Below are 22,586 nucleotides of genomic sequence, written 5' to 3' on the forward strand. Positions count from 1 at the left end.
CAATTGAATTAAAAACAAATTTCTTCAGTTAATAATGGACAATAGGGATGAAAAAGACTTATTAATGAAAAAGAAAAGAAGAAGAGAAGAAAAATCAAAACTAGCAAGAAAAAATGCTTTAAAAGTAATTAATATTATAAACAAAGTAGTCTACAAACTAAATAAGTTCAAAATATTTTATAATCAATATGTATAAAATTTCATCTACAAATGTATGTAATTTAATAAACTTAAGTTTTGTTATATAGTAACAATCATAGTACCCATTAGACTTTGAATGGTTACTAATTGTTCCATAAAACAGAAATAGGAGTCTTAAAATAAGTAAGTAGTTAAATACAAGTTTCCTTTAAAAATATTTCACATTAGATACTTTTGGTTGATTAAAATTGCTAACAAAAATTTATGTGAATATTTTTATGGTAATTATCTGGTAATATTAAAACCATTATCAAAAATAAGAATGTTAGGTTGGTTGTTGATACAGTTAATGCTGCACTTAGATATCATGATTACTTACGGTTATTATAAGTATACAAAGGTTTAGATGGAAGCCAGATAAATACTTTACATTTAACAGAATTGTGTTAAATGGTTTATATACAAAATGTAACTAAAGTACAAATGTGATAAAAATACTACCAACAAACTGCATTGAAATTCTAGTAAGCACAGTAACCAAGTACTAAACATATTGTTGACTATATATTAACATGGATAGTCAATAGATTCGATGGTGTAGTTTTCCTATCCTTATTCAAAAACAAAAACCCATTTTTTTGCAATCTTTGATTATGCTTCCTTCCCTTTGAGCTGGTGGGTCTGCCCTGCCTTGAGTTTTCAAGATAAATTTTCAACTATCTCTTTCAAAATACTCTACACTTCCTTGTCCCAATTTCTGCTTAATAAAGTTTGTCATGTTACAGAAAACTTTGAAATTTTTCCACTTCAACAGTTAACTCTTTTGTAATGATTTAAAAAACGAAACGGTAAGTGTAACAGGTGTTTTTGTTACAATAACATGACAATCTAAGTTTCTTAATAGCACTATATTGTGCTCTTCATCATTCAGCAATTGTTTTTGAAACATATTACCTGGTTTTGTTCTTTTTAAAGTTACAGATAGACAGAGTAAACACTTATGATAAAAAAAATTTAAATGTTTTAACTATGGTTTTAGTTGTTTGGAATACTATAATTTTAATATAATTAAAGTTAATGTAAAAAGCAGAAATTATAAACAAACTTTAGTTTTATATGATAAAAAATTAAGAAAATTCAAAAAAAATCCTTTACTTTATCTATGCTTAAGGGCTTAACCTTTAAAAATGTTGTGATTCTTAAATGCTTTTTTTTTCATAGTTAATATTATCGTTTGATATTAAAAATAAAATATGAATTTTTAAACAAAAATAAAAGAACAATTTACTGTTAAAAATAAGCTTTTTATTTTTTTAAACAGGAATTAAATGCTCAAGGAAGAATTTCAATTAGCAATATTGAGGTAATTAAAAATTCAGTTAAACTCTAAATTAAATTATTGTTCAAAAAGTAAATTCATCAAACTATAGAAAAATTACTAAAGTTTAATTCATCATGTTTTTACTCTTTTTTATTGCTTTAAATAGTTTTAAAACTGTAATTTTTTATACTATACACAACTGTAAATACCATTTATAATTAAAATAAACGTTATCCTATTTTTTTATTTTATTTAAACCCTTATTTTTAAAGTTTAAATTAAACAACATAGAGTTCATGCTATTCAGTAATTTTGATTAGTGTGTTTTTTTTAATAAATTTAATAATAGTTTTTATTTATCATATCTAATTAGAAATTAAAATAGACAACTCATAACTAATTTTTCAGCTGCTTTTTCAATTAATAAGATTTAGAAGCTTTTTTAGTGTATAAATACAAAGTTAACATAAAATACTTTTTTAATAATAGTTAACATTTATAGGAATGTGTTTCAGAAACAAGCTCATGCATTACTTCCAAAGTATCTACAAGGTTTTTTTTTAAAGTCATTTATAGACCTGAAAATTAATTCTATAGGGCTTTTAATTTTTAAATAAATGTATGTTTACGTTATTAATAAATTTAAAGTTAGTTTCTACAGTACATCTTTTTAGGCATTAAGAAAGTTTTAGACATAAGGAAAGTTTTAGACAAAAACTTAACCAAAGACTTTTTCATTCTACAGTTTTAAAAAAGTTGCTTAAAATAAAAACTTAAAATTGTGTTTTGTTATAAAAAGCTCCTATATCATAAGTAAAAATATAGTTTATATTATTTAAGGGTTTTATGGATACTAAATGATTTAGAATTTTTATTGTTTTAATTTTATAAATTTCTATCTAACATAAAAAATAAGTAAATGAGGCTAATCTTTTAGTTATTTTTTTCTTTTAGTTTAAGTAGTTTGCAATGAATAGAAAAAATAAACCAATAAAAAATTCAAATTTTCTGGCAATTGAGGTTTTTATAAATCCCCAAGTTTATATTTTTTCACAAAAAGTTTATATTCATTATATTTACACAAAAGTACTGTCTATCAAAGGTTTTAAATTTCTATTAAAATGTCATATAAGTTTTAATTAATATCTATTAAACAAACAATTTTTCTAATTTTTTAGAAATAAAAAGGAACCTTTTGTTGACGAAATGTTTTTTAAGATATTAACAAACTGCTGTACAATTGTATAACAAGTTAGCAGATCTTATAGTTACTTCTGCTCTTCAGACTTTAGCCGATGTTTTTTGTTGATCTTATAGTTACAATTTTTGAGAGTTTTCTTAATTGCTTTAGTAAGTTTAAATCTTATAAACCATTTTTAAGTTTTTTTACAACTAAATTTTTAGTTACTTTTTTTATTAACTAAATATTTTTAAATACAATGATTTTTTTTTTGTAAAATTAATAAACAGTACAAAACTCACATTGGTTAAAAGAAATGTTTACCTACATATTTTGAATACTTTTACAACTGTTCATCAAGTTCAAGTAGACAAAGTATTAGCAAGGTTCTCACAAAACAATTTTTAGTTTCATACAACCTCTATAGTTAATTCCAACTTGAATTTTTCTTACCTTAGTTCTAGAATTTCGATCTTAATGGTTTCAAGCAGGGGCGTCGCGTTGGGTGGGGCATAGAAGCAGATGCTCCAACTAAAAAAAAATGCTTTATAAAATGTTATAAAACTTGAAGTTTTAATATATTTTAAGTTAATTTTTATTAACAAACAATTTGTTTTAGTTGTAGTATTTTTATGTTACTTAAATAGTTTTAAAAAGAAAAAGTTCAGGGTTTTGAAATTATTTGCATATTTTTGACACCCCCTAACATAAATACCACACGTACCTAATGGTTTCAAGTGAACTTTTTTGTTTATCAAAAGCTGGCTTATTGTAAAATTCTTAATATTTAATATGTTTTAAATTATACAAAAAGTTAGTACTGTTAGAATAGGTATTTTTCCTGTTTCACCTTAAATTAATGCTTTGTAAATTTTTAGATAATAGCTTGCTATTATTATTTTTTATATTTTTTTTAAGATGAAATTATATTTTAAAGCAGCAGTGGTGATCTAAGTAGTAGACAATGTGACGTTGATAAAGATATTAATGAAAGTCATAGTAAAAAAGTACCAAAAGAGGTTTGTTGAAAATTTACTTTTGAAAAAATCAACATTAAGTTCCTTAATTTAAAATAAAATCTTTTTTATAGTTTACTAGAACTTTTAATTACATTTTTTGAGTACAATTTGTATACAATTTTTTTACATAGTACTTAAATTTTTCTTGATAGTAATATTAACTTAAATCAGTCATTAATTTTTCAGAAACAATCTAACAATGAAGAAATCATTAATACTGAAAAGTCTAAAACTGAGCTTACAGGTATTTTTTTAATCAACATTATTTTAACTTAGTAGTTGTTATTAATATTTGTCTAGTTAGTTGTTGATACGTGTTATACATTTTTAAATTCAACAAATCTTCTTAAAAACACATAATTTAAGACACTGAATAGTTTTAAATGTTTGTTTTCTGTAAACTTCTTATTAACATTGTTTATAAATAAAAAAATATACATCAGGTTAATTTTATTTTTATGCAATGTTAAACTTTTTTTAATTTGACACCAAAAAGTTTAAAGGTAGTTTTTAGTTTTAACTTTTTAATTGAAGGCGTTAAGAGCAGCACAAGTAGAATCACAACTCAAGCTAAACTGTCGAGTCTCATGAGTTACTTGGATAATGTCGAGTTTCAGTCTTGTGAAGATGATGATGTCACAATTGAAAAGTCACATTGGGGCAGTGAAGTGGAAAACAAACTCGAGGAACAATCTTCTCAAGTTGGTATTAAAAAAACCTAAAATGACTAAATTTGAAAATTTTACTGTGTTTCCGTTTTAAACTATGAATGTGTTAAAACAGGTTACACAAGCTATGTTGAAAATGAAATTGAACTTCGAGGAAAAGAAGAAAAACGTACACTTGCTCGAAAAAGAACTAGTAAGCTAATTTATTTGTATCTTAAACTAATACAAACTCCGTAAAGTTTTACCTTTTATGACAGTTAATTTTCTTAGTGTTAAAGTTAACTTAACAGTAAAATATTTCGATTTAGACAATATTTGCAATATAAATTGGTACTATCAATGATATAAAGGAGTTAATGTTTTATTTTTATGTTCTTGAAAGTTTTTGTTTGTTTGTAGTTAAATCAGTTTTTGAGTTAAAAAATATAGCTTTGTATTTTGAATCTGAAGCTTGTTAATTATTAAGAAGTTTTATCGAAGTATAAATTACAACTATATTTGTTTTTACTTTGTACTTATATTCTTAAAAAAAGTTTATTAGTCTTACTTTTCATAAAGAAATTATTTTATACATTATCGTAGAAAAAAAAAAAGTTTTATTTATTATGCTTAACCTAGTAAATAGGCTTTTAAAGTTTTAAAATGTTTTAAATTTGTTGACTTGTTATGATAACACTTTTACAAACAGACCTATGAAAATATTTAGTTAAACAACTGTCTTCGATTTTTTAGGCGGAACAAAAGTTATCAATGGTAGAACAGAATAAACTTCAGGATGCTGACTTGCAGCGAAAATTAAAAATGCAAAAACAACAATATGAAGCAACTATACAACGACATCTTACTTTTATTGATCAGGTTTTGATTGAACAAAATAAGAAAATAAGAAACTGTGTTCTATCAAAAAAATTTTTTGATAGAACACAGTTTTCGTTTAAGTACGTGAAGCATATAGATTTTAGATGCAACGAAATGACTTCAAAAGCTATTATTGTCTAAATACTATTTACAAATTGTTTTTGTCATTTTTACAAGTTGTGTTCAGTAAATGGCTATTTTTATTCCTTTGTGTGAGTTATTGCGAAAATTTTAAGATAGTCTTTTAATAAATGCATTTTATTATCTTAATTTCTTGAGAAATATTCCTTTTTATTTCTTTCACAAGGATTCAAGTTGATAACTTTTTAAATTGGTTTGTTTTCTGCAAAGAACTTTTAATTTCTAGTTGTAGTCCTATATTTAGTTTTGAAAATTTTATAGTTTATTGAATGACAAAATAATATCGCTCAAAATGTTTGGTCCTAGGACCTGATGCACGAAAAAACCTTTCAGTTATTGAGTCGCCCACCACGGACAATTTTGTCCAGGACAATTTTGATAGTTTTGTTCAAAGGCTGCTTTTCACCTAACCTAATTCCAAAGTTACAATAAACACAAGCAGTGGTACAAAAATCTACATCGGATTGACAAGTACCATGTTCAAAGAAAGCTATTCAAATTAATAAACGAACTTTAGTAATAGACTAAGACGCTATAGCAAATAAAAAGGGCCTTAAAAAAATAAAGAAAATCAGTTTTATTATGAAAATTCGTTTTTTTTTTTGTAAAACTGTTCACTAACGCACTTGTAGTGATTTAAACTTTACAAAAGTTAGATTTATGAACGAAATTTCAATTAATCTACTCTGCAAAGACAAAATTACCAATTAAAATATATACTGTTAAAACGCGCGAACTATAACTAACAAATAAACTATAATTAATATATTGTAAAACCAATCATCCAATACTAAAAAATTACAAAACTTGTTATCTTATGAGTAAACATACTTAGAAAAACCTTCAAAAAAAAAAATTCAAAATTTAATAGGCTTAAAATCTGCTTGATAAAAAAATAATTTTACAAGACTAAATATTCCTCCTTTATAGTCAATAACAAACTTGAAACTTGCTGAAGAGGCACTTTAATTTGAAGATTTGAACTTTTTCGTTTTGCTCTTGATTCTAAATAAACAATGTAACTTATATCTCTAACACTCAATATGACTTGCAGTAAAAGTAGTCTCATTAATTTCAAGAAAGAATTTAAATAATATTTACTTACAACATGTTAGTTTTGTATTAAAAATATGTTTTGTTTCTAATTCGTCTTTCTATAGTATTGTAAACTCAAAAAGCTCATTATTTTAAAATTGTTCTTTAAAAGTAAAATTTAATTTGAATGTATGAGATAAGTTTTCACAATTAATGTAGCTAACTTTACAATAAAAATTAAATTTTTATTTTTTTTTATTATAAGATTACCTGTAAATAAACATATGAAAGTTATGCTTTTCTACAATTATTTTGGCCTAATGAATTTTTTTTTATCTCAGATTTTTATAATGAAGTTTAATTTTTTAACCTTTTGTTTATTCTTTTTAAGTACGTCTTACTGTATTTAGAAGTATAGTCAAATTAAAGAAGCTTGCTGGAAATTTTAAACTGACAGAGAATAAAAAAGCATAATATTTTATTAAAAACTAAGTTTCAATAGAAAGTGTAACCTGCATCTATCTAAGCTTAGTTCGCTCTAATTATTAATTAAATTGGCTTTGTAAGCTTTGAAAGTTGGTTGGGTCGTTGTTATAGTTGTAGCATAAACTTAAAGTGAAAGATACTGATGCCTTTTTTGAACGTGATCTACTTAAAGTGCTGATTTTACTGCTAATATGGGAAACATTAAAAGACTTAGTCTTTTATTTTGGTTTTATACTTTAATTAGTACATGAACTAAAAAAGTGCTGATTAAATGAAACTCTTTGTTGAACACTATAAAACTAATCTAAATCTACATAAAATCTATCTGTCATAATACAATTCACACCAAATACATTATAAATACAAACAAGGTAGCTAACAGCAGTTAACCCCAATTCTCAGTAATCAAAATATAAGTAGTAATTCCTTGCTTTGAACGATTATGCCAAAATAAAGGCTGAATATTAATATGATTGACTCTTTCAAAATGCATTCTTGAATTTAATATGTCTAAAGGACTTCGAGAAGTTAATGCTCGTTTTATCTAGATCCTAGAAAAAAAAAACCTTTATTAAGTTCAGACTTGTTTGTTTTTATAATAACTTGTTTCCAAAAACTTTAAAGACTGTTCAGTCTTACACACAAAGTTAATCTTTTATATCTGTTTGATTTTATATCCAATAGTAGACTTTATGTCTTTAAATTACTAAAAAATATTTAAAACAAATTTTCTTTATTAAACTATCCTAGTACCTTATCATAGTGAAAAAATATTTCGTTTTGTCAGTATTTAAAACACAAAAAGAAGTAGATTAAACTTACAAAAGTTATAGTAATACATTTTTAACTTTTGATATTGCTTAACATTTTATTGAAATCTAACAGTAATAATTAAGAGCTTTAGTTATACTTATTAAAGTTTTTATTAAATGTTAATTTAAACCATGAATTGTTATTTTAAATCATTAATTTATTTTTTCTTACACCTAGTTTGTTTATAAACTTGAAATACTTTTATGATTTAAGTTTAGTTTACTCAAAAAATATTTTATTCTAAAAACTATTATTCAAAGATTCTATAATTTGACTAATAATTTTATTTAACTTGGCTTAAGTTTTAGTATAATTTTTTTTTTTTTGATTAACAGCTAATCGATGACAAAAAAGTTCTTAACGCAAAGTGTGAAGGTTTTGTAAAAGAATTAAAAACTATAGATGACAAATACCAGAGAAAAATTAAACATTTGAATGACTCACACAAAGTTGAAACCAAAAAAGTCGGTTTACTACAATTAATGTTTTAATTAAAATTTTTGTTAATAATTCTAGTCTAAATAGATTTTATTATTACATTGAATTTTAAGTTTTATCTATTCTTTTCAAAAATACCATTTTCAAAGTCTATCTGTTAATTTGGTGCTACTACTAACTCAAAGAGAATAAAATGTGTAGTTTAATATATTTACCTATTATAAAAATAAATAAAATGAAACATTTTATTGTTTATAGATTAAGCAAAATGTAGTAGCTTCAGAGAAAATTTTCCGAGAGCAATGGATAAAGGAAAAGACAAACAAAATAAAAGTAAGCTTTATTGCATAGTACTAAATTAAATTTACACTAGTTTTTTTAGTCTTTAATTATTAAAATGTTTTAGGAGCTCACCGTAAAGGGACTTGAACCCGAAATACAGCGATTAATGTTGAAGCATAAAGATGCTTTAGAGCAACAAGAACTATCTCACAAATCACAACTTACACAGGTCAATGTTTTACTGTTTTTTATATTTTAAAGTATTTTATTTTCAATTTTAACTACTATTGTAAATAAATTACTCTTATAAATTTATTTTGAATGGTATTTAGGTTTTTTCTCATTTATTATTAAGTGATTTTAAAAATAAATTTAAGTAAAGATAAACCCGAATTTTTTGCAACAATATCATTTTAGTCATTATGTTTTATAAATCTTAAAAAGTCTTTAAGTTTTACTTTTGGTTACTTTTAATTTTATCAAAATTAGATTGCTAGTGTTGTTTAAATACTCAATGATACCTTTAACATTTGCTCTGGACAAGACATTAAATTGTACCATAATAGTCATAATGACTCGATAACAGAAAGGTTTTTTCGTACACCAAGTCTATAGATCAACATTTTTGAGCGCTTTTTGTCGTTCAATTAGAATTAACACTTAAAAAAAAAATTATTAAGAGTTTATTGCTAAAATAAGTTTGTTTAAAAGTTTCAAACTATCTTAATATTATATAAAAAATACTAAAAAACCTTTTAAAACATTTTAATTTTGAAATTATGTAATCTAAAAGCACAAAATCTCAAAATGGTAGATAAAAGATAGTTGACATTTTTTTGCATAACTTAAGTTTTTTCAATTCTTTACTTTAGTTTTAATAGCATTTGTAATGAATTGAATCCTGATGAAGAAGTTTAACTTAAACAGGTTAAGTCTTCAATGGAAATAGAGTTAAACAATTGGAAGCAGACATACAAAGTTCAAGCTCAGAGTGATCAAGAGTCTGCTTGTAAAAGAGAAGTAGAAATTGCTAGACAAAGGTTTATAACATTTTTTTTTACTATCTGGAAATATTTTTGTTTTAAAACAATTACTACAGTTTAAAGATACATTTGTGTTTAACTTGATTTTATATGTGCATTTTCAAAAAATATTTAAATGATTGATAACTTTTACTGTCATATATATGTTTACACTAAAACTTAAGTTTTACTAAAAAGTTATAGAACTAAAATAAATAAAAGAAAAACTTATCATTTATTTGTTATGAAGAAGCTTTAATTAGTATTGTGAGAAAAAAAAATTATTAAAACCCTTGTAGTTGTAATTTTGTACACATAAATTAGTTCTACGAGTTTTTATTTTTAAACAAACAACATCATAATGAAAATAAAAAAACTTTTTAGCTTGTAATCTCAACACTTAACAATAAAAGTTTAATATGAAAATGTTAGGTCTTATCTTTCGATATACTTTTATACATTATTTTTTGTTTATTTGTTAAAATTTTAAACTATTTTTTTTTAATTAAAATTTTATTTTTTTAGAATCACAGTTTTTGTGCTTTAGTTTAGTACGTTTGAGCATTAACATTTTTACAGTTTATAAAATTCATGAAACAAATAAATTGTAAAGGGAATTTTAATTTTATTTTAATTAAAGTTCTTAAAGCTCTGTGTATAAAATCATAAATTTTAGGTATAAAATCAAAATCCACCCGCGTTCAAATCCACCCGATTTTTTTTCTTTCTTTATTAATTTATTTCATATATTTTTTGCATTTTTTTATTCATTTTTTATTTATTCTTCACTATCACTGTTACCCTTAACCCTTACCCTCGATCGGTAAGCAGTTCTCATATTTGACTGGGTGGATTTTGAACGTGTCCCAAATTTTATTAGATAGATAATTTTTCAAAAGATATTTAAATTGTTTTCTTATTATCATTCCTTGGTTTAATATTTTTAGCATTGTGCGCTGTTTATGTCTTTGATATCTTAATTTAAACTTGTATACTTTTGAAGGTTTGAAAGGCAACTAGAAGAAATTGAATTAAAACATCATAATGAAAAAAGAAGGTTTCAAGAAGAAATAGACAGAAATAATGAAGAGTATAGAAAATGGCAAATAAAGTAAATATTTTTTTTACTTCATTGTTTTTAATTAACTATGCTTCTATACACTCCAAAAAAATTTTTTTATCATAATTATAAATTTGTAGAAAAGAAAATGAGCTGGAGGTATTAAGAATGAAATTGAAAGGAAATTCAGAAATTTCTGTTGAAAACATCAAGCAGGACTTTGACAGAAAGCAAACAGAACTGAGGGTGGAGTGTGAAGAAGAAATCAGAAGGTTGAAGAGAAACTTGCAATTTGAAAAAACACAATGGCAGGAGTCCTTTGCTAAAAATCAGGTTCGTTTTTTTTTGAATCAGATGAAGTTGGGTAAATAAAACTTTTTCTAGAGTGAACCTACTTTTTGATATATTTATAAATTGAAGTTTAATTTTTAAATAATTAACAATAATATAAACAAGCTAGTTATACTAATTTATAACTTATTGCCTCTTCACATTAGTATAATTTGTATCAGTAAAGAATTGAAATATCTATTTACAATAATGTTTACAAAAATGTTTTTTAGCACAAATAATTTTTTTATTGTTAACAAACCGTGACCTAGTAAAAATTTTTCTTGTAATTTTTAAATTTAAAACTATAAAACTTAAATCTAAAGCTAGTCCAACAGAAATAATAGTGTCTTTTTGTTTTAGGAAGCTATAATGCAACAAAAAGAAAAAGAAATAAAAGAAATGCTTCGAATTGAAAGAGACAAGGAAATAAATTTGGTGGTGCGAAAACTTGAAGAAGATATGAACCAGCAGAGAGAAGAGTTGCAACAAACTGCCGAAAATAGGTAATTACCTTGATTATAATAAAGTAATAAATATTTTTAAATGTATTTAATATATAAGTTTAATTTTAGAATAAAGCGTGTAAAGAAGAAATACGAAACTGAGCTGATCGACAGTGAAAAATCAGAAAGAGAAACTCAGGTAATTATTTAGCTTTAAAACATATTGCATTGAATTATTATGTAAAATTGCGTTTGCTCTTTACGAATAAAGTTTATGTGGCATATGTTTTAATTAATAAGTATATTACCGTAAAATTTGCTTGAAAATAAACGATTTTACTCGTTATTATGATAATTAAGGTTAGACTGCATAGTCTAAAACTCTAAATAACTTTGAAACTCATATACACGTGTTTTTGGGGTGCACGACTACTAAAAGTCGGACAACTCATATTCTTTATAATAGTTTAAAAGGTCATATTTTAAAAAGTAATGAATATTTTTAAAATATTAAAAGCAATTGTAACTTTATTAATCACCTACAAACGCTTTTTTTTTTTTTTTTTAAGTATATACATCTTTTCGAGTTGTGGCCATTTAAAATTTGTTTGAAGAATTTAAATAACTAGAATTTAAATTGCTATGTAATCATATGAATTGTATAAATACATATAAATTGTATAAATTGTAATCATGTAAATCATAATTTTTACTACCATAATCTTATAAATTAGATCTACAAGCGTTTTTTTTTTTCCAAATATATATAAATTTTTGAGATATGAGCTGTTAAATTTTTTTAAAGAATTTAAATTGTCAAGTAACCATATTTTTGTGTGTTGTAAATTTTTATTTTTTATAATTAATTAATTTTGTCTAACAACTTGGTGACAATGTAATAAAACAGTGTTTGTACAAATATCTTCAAATTATTTCTGTTTTTAGGATAAGTACATAAAACTCAAAAGTACTATAAACGAGCTTACAGAAGAAATAATGCGTCAAAAAACAGTTTGCAAATCAAAAGATATTGAAATAGATGAGATATCTAAGGTAAGATTATATGAATAAAAAAAAGTAAAGTTTTGCATGGATTTTAAAAATTTATATTCAAAAGCTGTATGTTTTGTAATTTAGTTCCTTTAAACTTCGCATTATTTATTTTTTTAAACAAATTTATGTAAAACAATGAACACTTTTTGTTCAATTTATTGAATTTGCACTTCATTATTATCATTAAAAATTGTTTTGAGAATATTTATAAAGTTTTTTTGTTCATCCAATTTTAAATGAACTACAAAATTGGATGGCTGTTCTAAATTAAAGCAGTTTTTATATTTTGACAACTGTGTAAGTGCGTTGAAACCACTATTATAAAACTACTGTTTTTAAATGATTTTTTATGGTTTTACTTAGAAAGGAAGTACATATCTGGCTTATAATGTTGCTAGCTAAAGGTAAACTATAGTAAAATGTAGCTGTTTTATTTTAACATGCTTTAAATTATATTGAAAATTATAAAAAGTACTATTAGCTAAACTTAAACAAGTTTGTAATTTATTATAAGTTATTAAATTTTAAAAGAATTGTTAAAACTTAATATTTAAAGTCTGTAGTTATCTGCGTTCTATTTATTGTTAGAATTCGTTAGTAGTCTACCTTCAGTTTGTTTTATAGGTGTACTTTTATAAAAATTGTGTTTTCTTTTATTTTGGTAAATTTTTGACAGCTTAAATACTCAACTAATAAACGAAAAAAAAATACAGAGAAATGAAAAGCTAGCAACTGAAAGAAGTAACGTGACTGACGTTGTGCGACAAGAATTTGTTCAGCAAATCGACTCATTACAAAATCAATTGACGAACTACCGAAGTCAACTTCATCAAGCAAACACTGATTGGAGGTATAATTGAAACTTTTAAAATATACTTTGTAGTATTGTTTATTTTTAATCAAAATTATTTTCTAACAACTCATTTTACTATTAGAAAAGAAGTAGAAGATTTAAAAGAAAATAATTCTCAAGAGCTGGATAAAATAGATGAAAGGTTTGGTTTGTTGTTGATTAAATTAATGTTTGCAAATAAAAATAAAAATGTTCTGCTGTTAATTAATCTAAGAAGTGGCTAGTTATTCAGTACCTCAAAGTCTTATATTTAATTTTTTTTTTATCATCATTTTGTAGAAACTCATTTTTTACTTAACTATTTAAGGTGAAAATTAAGATTAACAAGCTCTTTTATTTATAAAAAGTATACAATTGAAGCATAATATTTCTTTGAAATTATCAAAATATTTTTATTTTGTTTAGAAATAAAGTTATATTCCTGGTAATGTTTTTTTAAATACGGCATATGTATAAAGAATTTAAAAACCTAGTGAGTGTTTTTTTTTAAGTATTAACTAGTGATCTACCAAATCAAAGACTCAGATCCGGCCGAATCTTAAATTTTAAAATAAGATTTGGATTCAGATTTGGTAGACCACTTTAAACTTTTTTAATTTTACTCAATTGTTTGTCAAAAGTTAAATGAAATGTAAAACTAATTAATTATTTCACGCTTAAGTTAATAAATCAGTGATTTTTCACACTTATAAAAGCCTACTCAATTTTGATTTAGAGTTTTGCACACAGTATAAAGTCTATGATAAATTATTTTTGTTAGACTCTTAAATAAAGTTAAGTTCATAGTTAAGGCTTTTAATCTCAGATTTTTGGATAACCGCTCTTACTTATTCATCATATGTTTAGTTTTTTATGTTTGCTCGTGAACTCATTTCGGTTCAAATAACATTTTGGCTTTTCTCTTACGAGAGTATAAAAAATAAATATACTTGTAGATATAAGAATATGTACTCAGGCCACCTTACTACAGTTAAATCTTATCTGCTTAGCTCTAGGCCTTCCAGGGTTGTTTTCTAAATATCTCTATTAAGGTTATCTTGAAAACTTATGACATATATTTTATGAATAAATTTATATAGCTTTTAGTAGGGAGGTCTAGTTTACAAAGACCATGTAATTATTTCAAATATCTTTTATTCGGTTAATATGGTTTCCAGTCTCCATTTAGATGTTATTGATTAACAACTTAATTGCGTCATAAATGACTTATGACAGGGATAGTTAGACTTATATATTTTAATTAAATTTTTTCCTAATATAAAAAAAAAACTATTATGTTATTGTGTCATTTTTGGAGAGCCTGTTAGTTAAAATAAAAAATCTAAGTTAATATAAAGTTGTTTTTTTTTGAGATTTTTCATATAAAGGTCAATTATTTATACAAAAAAAGTCCAACTTAAATATGTAACATTAAAGCAGATGCTTGCATACTTTTAGCTATATACTTTTATGTTATTATTTTTTTAAATATTTAATTTATAATTTAACTTTATAAAATATATGTTATAGCTTCAAACATATTAATATTTTATTTTCAAAACAATGTTCTAAAGAAAAAAAATCTATTAATAATAAAATCTTAATTAATTTTTATAACTTTTTTTTTTGCTTGATGATCTATTTTTTTGAATGAAAGATTGTTATGAAAACAAAATCTTAAAATAATTGAAGTTATATCATTCTCTTTAGCAATAACTGGAAACCTTTAATTGTTACTTATCTTTAAATCATATATTTGTTTAACCGTAAAAATTGCTTGAATGAAAATTTTGAGTGCAAACATCGTGTTTGGCTTTGCCCGAAAGTAGAGGGTGAGCACACTGGCCAAAACATTTGTACTTACATTCAGGATATGCTTAGTAGTTTGAATATTACCTAGGATCATGTTCATGTTTTTTTGCAAGACAATGCAAGAAACATTAAAAAGCACAAACAAAACAAAAATCCTTGATTTTGTTCAAGATGGGGATACAAGGTGGAACTCAACATATCTTATGCTAGAGAGACTCGACAAGGTAAAGTCAGGTGTCCGGTACTATGTGGCTAACTGTAAGAATGATCAAGATTTTATTATTATAGCTAAAGAATGGCAACTGATTAATCACATTATTCTACTGCTCGAACATTTTTTTGTCACAGAGTGTAGTAAAAACAATGCATTGCTCTCAAGCGTGATGCCGCATGCAAGATCACTGACGAAGTTTGTTAACACTAATGAAAATTCAGAAGAACTATCAAATGTTTGTAAAACTTTAGCCAAAACTATAGGAGAGGCTTGCGAGATAAGATTCTATACTAGGGTTGCGAAACGTTTTCAATCGGGCCAGATCCGGAAAATGTTTGTCTTTGGCAGGCCGGAGCATTTCAAATTAGTGGTTTACCAGATCCGGATAATGCCTTTTTAAATCCGGAACCGGCCGGATCCTAGTTTGAAAATATTATCCGGATCTGATTGGATACTAATTTTAAATCGAGATCGGGATTCGGTTGGATTCTAACTTAGATAAAAGTTTCGGATTTAGCCGGAATCTAATTTTATAGATACGGTTGATCACTTTTCTGAATCCTTCTAATTCACAAAAAATCTCAAACGTGACAACTTAAGATCTAGATTGAGACATGTCAAGTGTTTATGTAATGTCTACAAATAGAATTGACATGGTAATTGACAAAGGTTGGTATGTAAAATATCTGATTTTAATAGACACTTTGCTTTGGGTAATTTGCCAAATAGATATTCCAACTAAGTTAGAACAACACAAAATATTAGGACAAAATGGTTTTTTATCAGTAGACAATAATTTGAAAAGCCATTTTTAAACATGTTTTTATGTCAAAATCTTACAGTTTTGTCTTGTAAAAATATGATACAAAGTTTTATAAAAACTATGTAATGTTGAACTTTGCGGGTCGGACACTTCTATCGTGGGCCATCATTTTCATCTGCGGTCCAGTTTTCATTGTAATTCAAAAAACGGTCGGGGCCGGTCATTTTAACTCTGCGCGCCGGATTCGGCCCGCGGGCTGTTTATTTCCCACCCCCAATAACAACAACTTAAACATGAATGACAACAAATTACTACTAATCACAACAGCTGTTGATCCACGATATCGACTTTCCGCTTTTCCTTCTTACCTCAAAAATTATGCTAAAGAGCAGATAAAATTTAAAGCTAAAAAGCATATCTCTTTCAAGGCTGATATAAAAGGTGATTCTCATATATTGCCACCAGAGAAACCGAAACCACAACTCTCTGTAAATTTTGATCCGAAGAAGTTTTCAACTTACTACTCTTTGTTTACAATAGAATCAAACACAGCTACATAGGACAACGAGCAACAGGATTCTACTGATGAAGAATTTGAAGCAAAAACAAAGGGCTTTTTGCTACAGAGAATTTAAATGCAGAAACTGAAGAGGATAAAGTCTGGTGTAACTTGAACAAGACAAAATACCAATCTTGCGTGCTTTTTATGGAAATATTTTTCTGCACTATCATCTTCTGTAAATTTTGAAAGATTATTTTTTGAAGATGTTAATTTGTACGTGGAAAAGCGTAATTGATTGCTTTTAAAGACCGGCGAAAAACTTTATTTCTTCACCACAACTTGAAAAAACAAGAACAGTCTTTTGTAGTATAAAAAAGACATCTTTTGCAATTGTAGTTTTTTTTATATTTTTAAACAGTCGCTAAGGTTAATTTTTTTTGTAATGGTATAATTGGAATTAAAAAACCTTTTATAATAATTGTAATTCCTATTCTTTCTTATGCCTTTACTATAGTTGGTAATATATTTCAATTTATTACGGCTCCATGTTATATTACATTGCACTTTGTTAATGGTCACAATACAAGCTAACTCTTAAGTCAGGGTTTCATAAACTCATTTACTAAATCGCCCCCTTTTCATACAATTGAAAAAAAAATCGCCCCTATGAGTTTATAAAGTACTTTTTTCTTCTTGAGTACGCACTTTTGAGCCAAAAAAGTTGTATTCGAAATGTCATTTAGTCTGGAACTTCTTATTCACGCACTTTTTGGCAATGTTCAAAGTTATTTACAGGGCTTGAAAAAATAATTTACAGTTATTTTCTTATAAGCCCAGTAAAGTGTATTAAAATACTTAAATATTAAAAAGCCTTTTGTAATCTGTAACCAATTCTGTTTGAATATGAATTGTTTTGAAACTAATAAAAATTTTAGGTTAGTGGTGGACAAATTTTGTAATCAGCAAGTCATTTTACTAAAAAATCCTTTCTAGAGTCGACTTGTTAAAAGAATGTACTTGCGGGCTGCATAACTTAAAAAACTAACATATAAGAAAATAAAAAAATGGAGCAAAATTGTAATAAATTGATTTATTATTATTGTGATCTAGGAAGTTCTCTTGTGAACTAAAAACCAAATTAAAAGCGTATTTCAAAGTAATTAAGTATCAAAAAGCTAAATTTTATTTGTTTTGCACAAGTAGTTTTCAAGTAACTTAGCGGGTCGAAATTTGACTGGATCTGGACCGTACGTTACCCATACAAAATCTTAACTGAAATCTGAAATTATGATAATCTCTTATATAACGAATTTCGGACATTTAGAAGTGAATGCTAAGTTACTTATTGAAGTCGCACAACGTACTTAAATTATTTTATAAATAGGTATATTCTAAAATTACTTTATCATAGATTAAAAAACTACAAAAGAATGAACAGCTTATTTTACACAATATAAAATAAATATTAAAACATCATTGCTGATCTAGTTTTAGGAAGTTTGACCGACTGGTTGATTATCTCACATGAAAAGTGGTTTTATTAAAAGCTTCTATTAATGCAAAAAAAAAAATAATTTCAATGCTAAAAGATATTATAAGCAACTTAGTTATTATTAAATTTTTAACTTTTTAAACTATATGTTTCATAGTAGAATACCATGAAACAGTATTTGACTTGAAATAACCTTTAAAAAGCTTAACCTTAATCCTAACAATATTTTCTTTATTTAAATTTAAAAAATAAAAATAAAGGTTTTACACTTATTTTGTGAACAGAAAGTAGTCAATTAAAAAAAATATATTAGATTAAAGTTTTGTTTTGTAATTGTAGCAGTCTTTTCGATGGCTTATTTAATTCTGTTCAAAAATGAATTTGTTTTCTAGCTATCAACCTAAAATAATTTTATCAGAGGAAAATAGTTAAAAATTAAAAGCTTAAAAGGGTTAAAATATTAAAATTATCAACACAATAAACTGACAAAATATTTTGAATTAAGATAAAACAAAAAACAGTTGTACTAATAGTTTAAAATTCCTTAATATACACATTTTTTAACAATAACAAATCAAGTAAGAAATTAAAACTGACTTTAAGAATCTTTTATGTGAAATAGTTAAAGTCATTTCAAATAGACACCTCAAATCTACACTCTTTTAAAGTCAAAAAATCTTTTTTGAATTAAAAACTTTAATGGTTTACAATATTTTTTTACTCATACAGATTAAACAAGTAATAATAACATCAAATAAATATCTTTTAAACAAATACTTTACTTACTATGCTATAAAAACTTTTAGTGTAATGTAAAACGACAAATATAAACTACAAAGATAACCAAGTCAAAACATAACTGTTAATAATTTTAAAACACAATATAAATACAAGAGACTTCCGCTTAAATTGGCACTTTGCACAAAATAAAAAAGTGCAAACTCAAAAATGCATTATCATTTATTTTTACAAAATGGCAAATTTCAATATGTTATAATGCAATAATGTTATGAATAAACGTCAAATCCACTAAAACATAAAATAAACATTCATCAAAAATAATTGATCTATATAAGCTATTAAGTATAATAAAGTTTTTGTTTTATTAACACTTATTTAGTTATATACTTCATTTAGATAAGTTTCAGAAATTATAAATTTGCACTTTTTTTTGGGTAAAAAGTGCGAACTCAAGAGGAAGTCTACCGTAGTTAATATAAATTAGGCATTAAGCAAACCTGTTGTAAAATAAATAACTTTATAAAATTTTTATTATAAAAAGACTACTTAAATAAAATACAAACCAGCTTAAATAATAAATCTTTTAAAAAATCAACTAAAATTGAAGACCTTTCAGAAAATAATGTCTGCAACTGAAGTCTAATCTAATGTGAAGGATAAGCTTCATGACTGCTTGCAAGTTTTTCTATATCTGGTACTAAATCAGTCAAATAAAGCCTCAAGTCACCTCCTTTACAAATATCTAGATTATATCTTTTGCTTAAGAAGTTGATAACTGAATTTTAAGCTTTCTCAACAACATAGCTAGAAGGAAAAGCTATAAACAACAATCTAACTTCCTCCCAAATGATTAGATACTTTTGTCTTAGTTTTTGTTGAGTCCAAAAGCTTTCATATCGTTCTTTGGAAAAATTTACTTTAAGTTCAAGGTCAGTTTTTAGACGTTCCTGTAAGTCAACGATTACTTCAATAAAAACTGCTTCGAATGGATCCATAATCCACTTCGGTACGTTTAATTGAAAAACGTCAGTAAACCGTTTGTCAATACCACATTTAAGCTCTTCCAGATGAGTTGAAAATACTTCTACTTCACCTTCACTTATTTGAAGTTTTAAGTTTTCCAATATTGCAAACTGTGAAAACTGATTATTTTTGAAATTTTTCCGATACAGTTCAAGTTAGTTTCTGAAATTGGATATCTAACTTTTGACTTTTACAAAATTCAAGTTTTTACCTTGTAAAGTTTTGTTCAGATTGTTGATCTTAAAATATAAGTCTGACATGTAAGCAATGTCTATTTTTCTTTTAACAAGACTGTCTGCCAATACCTTATCTTTTTGAGAAAAAAAAATCAATAACTGAATTTAAAAAAGTCAAAAACTTTCTAAACAGTTTCCTTTTGATAACCATTTCACTTCTGTATACACTATCAACTTATCAAAAACCTCATCATTGTCATTGTACAGCTGTTTAAACAGACGACTTTGTAAAGCATGCCTTTTTATTTTGTTGACAGCTTTTATCACAAAGTTTAATGAGTCATTTAAACGGACGCTAAAATTTTTTGCAACTAAATGTTGGCGATGTATATCGCAATGAATAGTAAATATATCAGGGTTTATCTCTTTGTAATATGTGATTAATTCACGATACTTTCATATTATAGACGGAGCACCATCTGTTGTAATTCCTATAAGATGTTTTGAAGGTATTTCATTTACTTAAAATATTTTCTAATTTTTCAAACACAAACCTTTCTGTGCTATGCGTTTCTATTAGTTGGGAGAACGCTAGTTCTTCGTATGTTGTATCATCAACTATTAAACGCACACAAACAAGAAAAAGACATTTATTTTCCCCTAAAGTTGACTCGTCAACCTGCATCAAAAAAAAAATATTGCACATCACTCGAATTAACTTTTGTTCAACACATTTTGACATTTAATCTATACGTCTATTAACAGTATTGTTGCTTAAAGGAATAAAACGTAAAACATTACTGATGTTCTTATAACGCATGAATTTTTCCAGAACTATTTTTAAGACAGGAATAAACGTTTTTTTTTTCCCAATGGTGTGAGGCAGTCCTTGTTTAGCAACTATGAGAAACAGATAATAAGAAGCTAATTGTCCATCTCTAATACTTTGTGTAGATTTCTTGAACATGTTTGTGATTTTAAACTGTTTTGTTTTCTCATCTCGACGTTTTCTGAAAACTCTACATTCTTATCTACATGTTCGGAATGAAATCTATACTTTACTTAACAAAATGGTTTTTTTTTGTAAGAGTTTTACCTCAGGGTTAAATATTTAATGGGAAGCTAAAATTAGTAATATAACAAGATAGGAAGTAAAAATTTTATGACTGCCCAAAACTACAAAATCGCCCCCTTACTAGTTATCGCCCCTTTCCTAAAATTCGCCCCTCCGACTTATTAAAATCGCCCCCAGGGGTGCGATATCGCCCACTTTGGGAAACCCTGTTCTAAGTTAATCGTAAAATGTTTAAACTTTGTCAATGTTTTATTTATTTTTTATAACAAAAGTACAACTTAACTATTTATGTTGCTAGTATGGACATCAAAATATTGAAACTAAGTTCTTGTATATGTAGCTTGTTTTTTTTTAGCAAGTTTTTTTGTTTGCTTTTAAAATAAGTTATTTAAATAAAAATTTATTAACACGTTTAAAATATTGTTCAAACTTAATTTACTTAATAAGTAGTTATATAATTAGTACTTATTATTTTTAAACTTGTATTGTATTTACATTACAAGCAGCTTAAATTTTAAGGTCTCCAATTATTAAAATATTCGGATTCAGCCGAATCCTAATTTGAAAATAAGACTCGGATCCGGCCGTATCTAAAATTTTTGGATTCAGTAGATCACTAGTGTTGACATTCACAAAATTAATACTCTAGTCTCTAGTGTGCACATAATTTTCAACTTTTATGTTTTTTTACAGTTCATGACCTTATTTAAATTAATATATGTTTTAATATTATTTTAACTGGTTTTAGGTACAACTTTAATGGTTCTTTTTTTTAAATTTTCTTAAGTACTAACTTTTATAATATTCAAGCCACTGGAGAAATTAAAAAGCATACATCATGTATTTCTATAGTAAAAAACTCAAATTATCATTTTCATTAGATAAAATTTTAGTAGTAAAAACAATAGGTAGATTTTAACAATAGTAGATAAAATATATATAGAATTCTTATCTTTCAGCAATTTTATTTTTACCACAAAATTCTATCATATAATAAGAAACACTTGTTATCAGTGTCTTTATCTTTTGATTACAATCAAGAACAACTTATTACATTTATACTACATTTTCCACTAATAATACCTAATCAAAAACTATAATACTCTTGCTGAGTTCGCTTACAAACTATCAAAAACTTTTGAACAGGTTACTCTTACAAGACTTTTATGAGAGACTAACAAATTTTTGTTTTACAAATTATAATACATATATCTAATAACATGTAAAGGCTTTCTATATATTCAGTAATTTTACCTTTGAAATGTTAACTGCTTATCTTACCATGTTGTACTACTAAGTAATAGTTAAGTTTTTACTTGTCTTTTCAACTATTAGTAATATCTACAGAGTGCGACAAATGATAGCTACAAAAGATGAAACAATTTCTCAAATCAAAGTCAAATGCGATGCTGCAACTAAAAGAGCAGATCACCTTCAACAAATGTTTGAAAATCAACGGAAAAGACTACTCGGTGGAAATGGAGATTCTTAAAATTTATTCAGTTTTAATTAAAAGTATAACAACTTATTTCTGAGTGCTTAATTTCTATTATAATAACAGTCTTGAAGCAAGAGCTTAGCAAACTACCTATTTAAAAAAAAAATTAATCACATAACATTGCAAACTTTAAATAAATTTTTATTTGAAAAATACTATAATTTA

General features: G+C 25.4%; 1 protein-coding gene across 1 annotated transcript; it reads left to right on the forward strand.

Moving 5' to 3' along the window:
• The first annotated feature begins 1,469 nt into the window (after positions 1-1,469).
• LOC145842974 (centrosomal protein of 131 kDa-like) lies at positions 1,470-22,551 on the forward strand. The gene is made up of 18 exons (XM_082950446.1): positions 1,470-1,504; positions 3,580-3,661; positions 3,848-3,905; positions 4,196-4,362; positions 4,445-4,522; positions 5,062-5,187; positions 7,998-8,126; positions 8,359-8,433; positions 8,507-8,611; positions 9,310-9,422; positions 10,408-10,515; positions 10,605-10,797; positions 11,158-11,300; positions 11,370-11,439; positions 12,186-12,293; positions 13,007-13,143; positions 13,229-13,288; positions 22,271-22,551. The coding sequence occupies exons 1-18, from the start codon at positions 1,470-1,472 to the stop codon at positions 22,413-22,415; spliced, it is 1,932 nt and encodes a 643-aa protein (XP_082806572.1). The 3' UTR covers positions 22,416-22,551.
• Positions 22,552-22,586: the final 35 nt, after the last annotated feature.

This window comes from Thalia democratica, chromosome 8, assembly GCF_965202585.1.
Source record: "Thalia democratica chromosome 8, ktThaDemo2.hap1.1, whole genome shotgun sequence".
In the NCBI taxonomy this organism is placed as follows: domain Eukaryota; kingdom Metazoa; phylum Chordata; class Thaliacea; order Salpida; family Salpidae; genus Thalia; species Thalia democratica.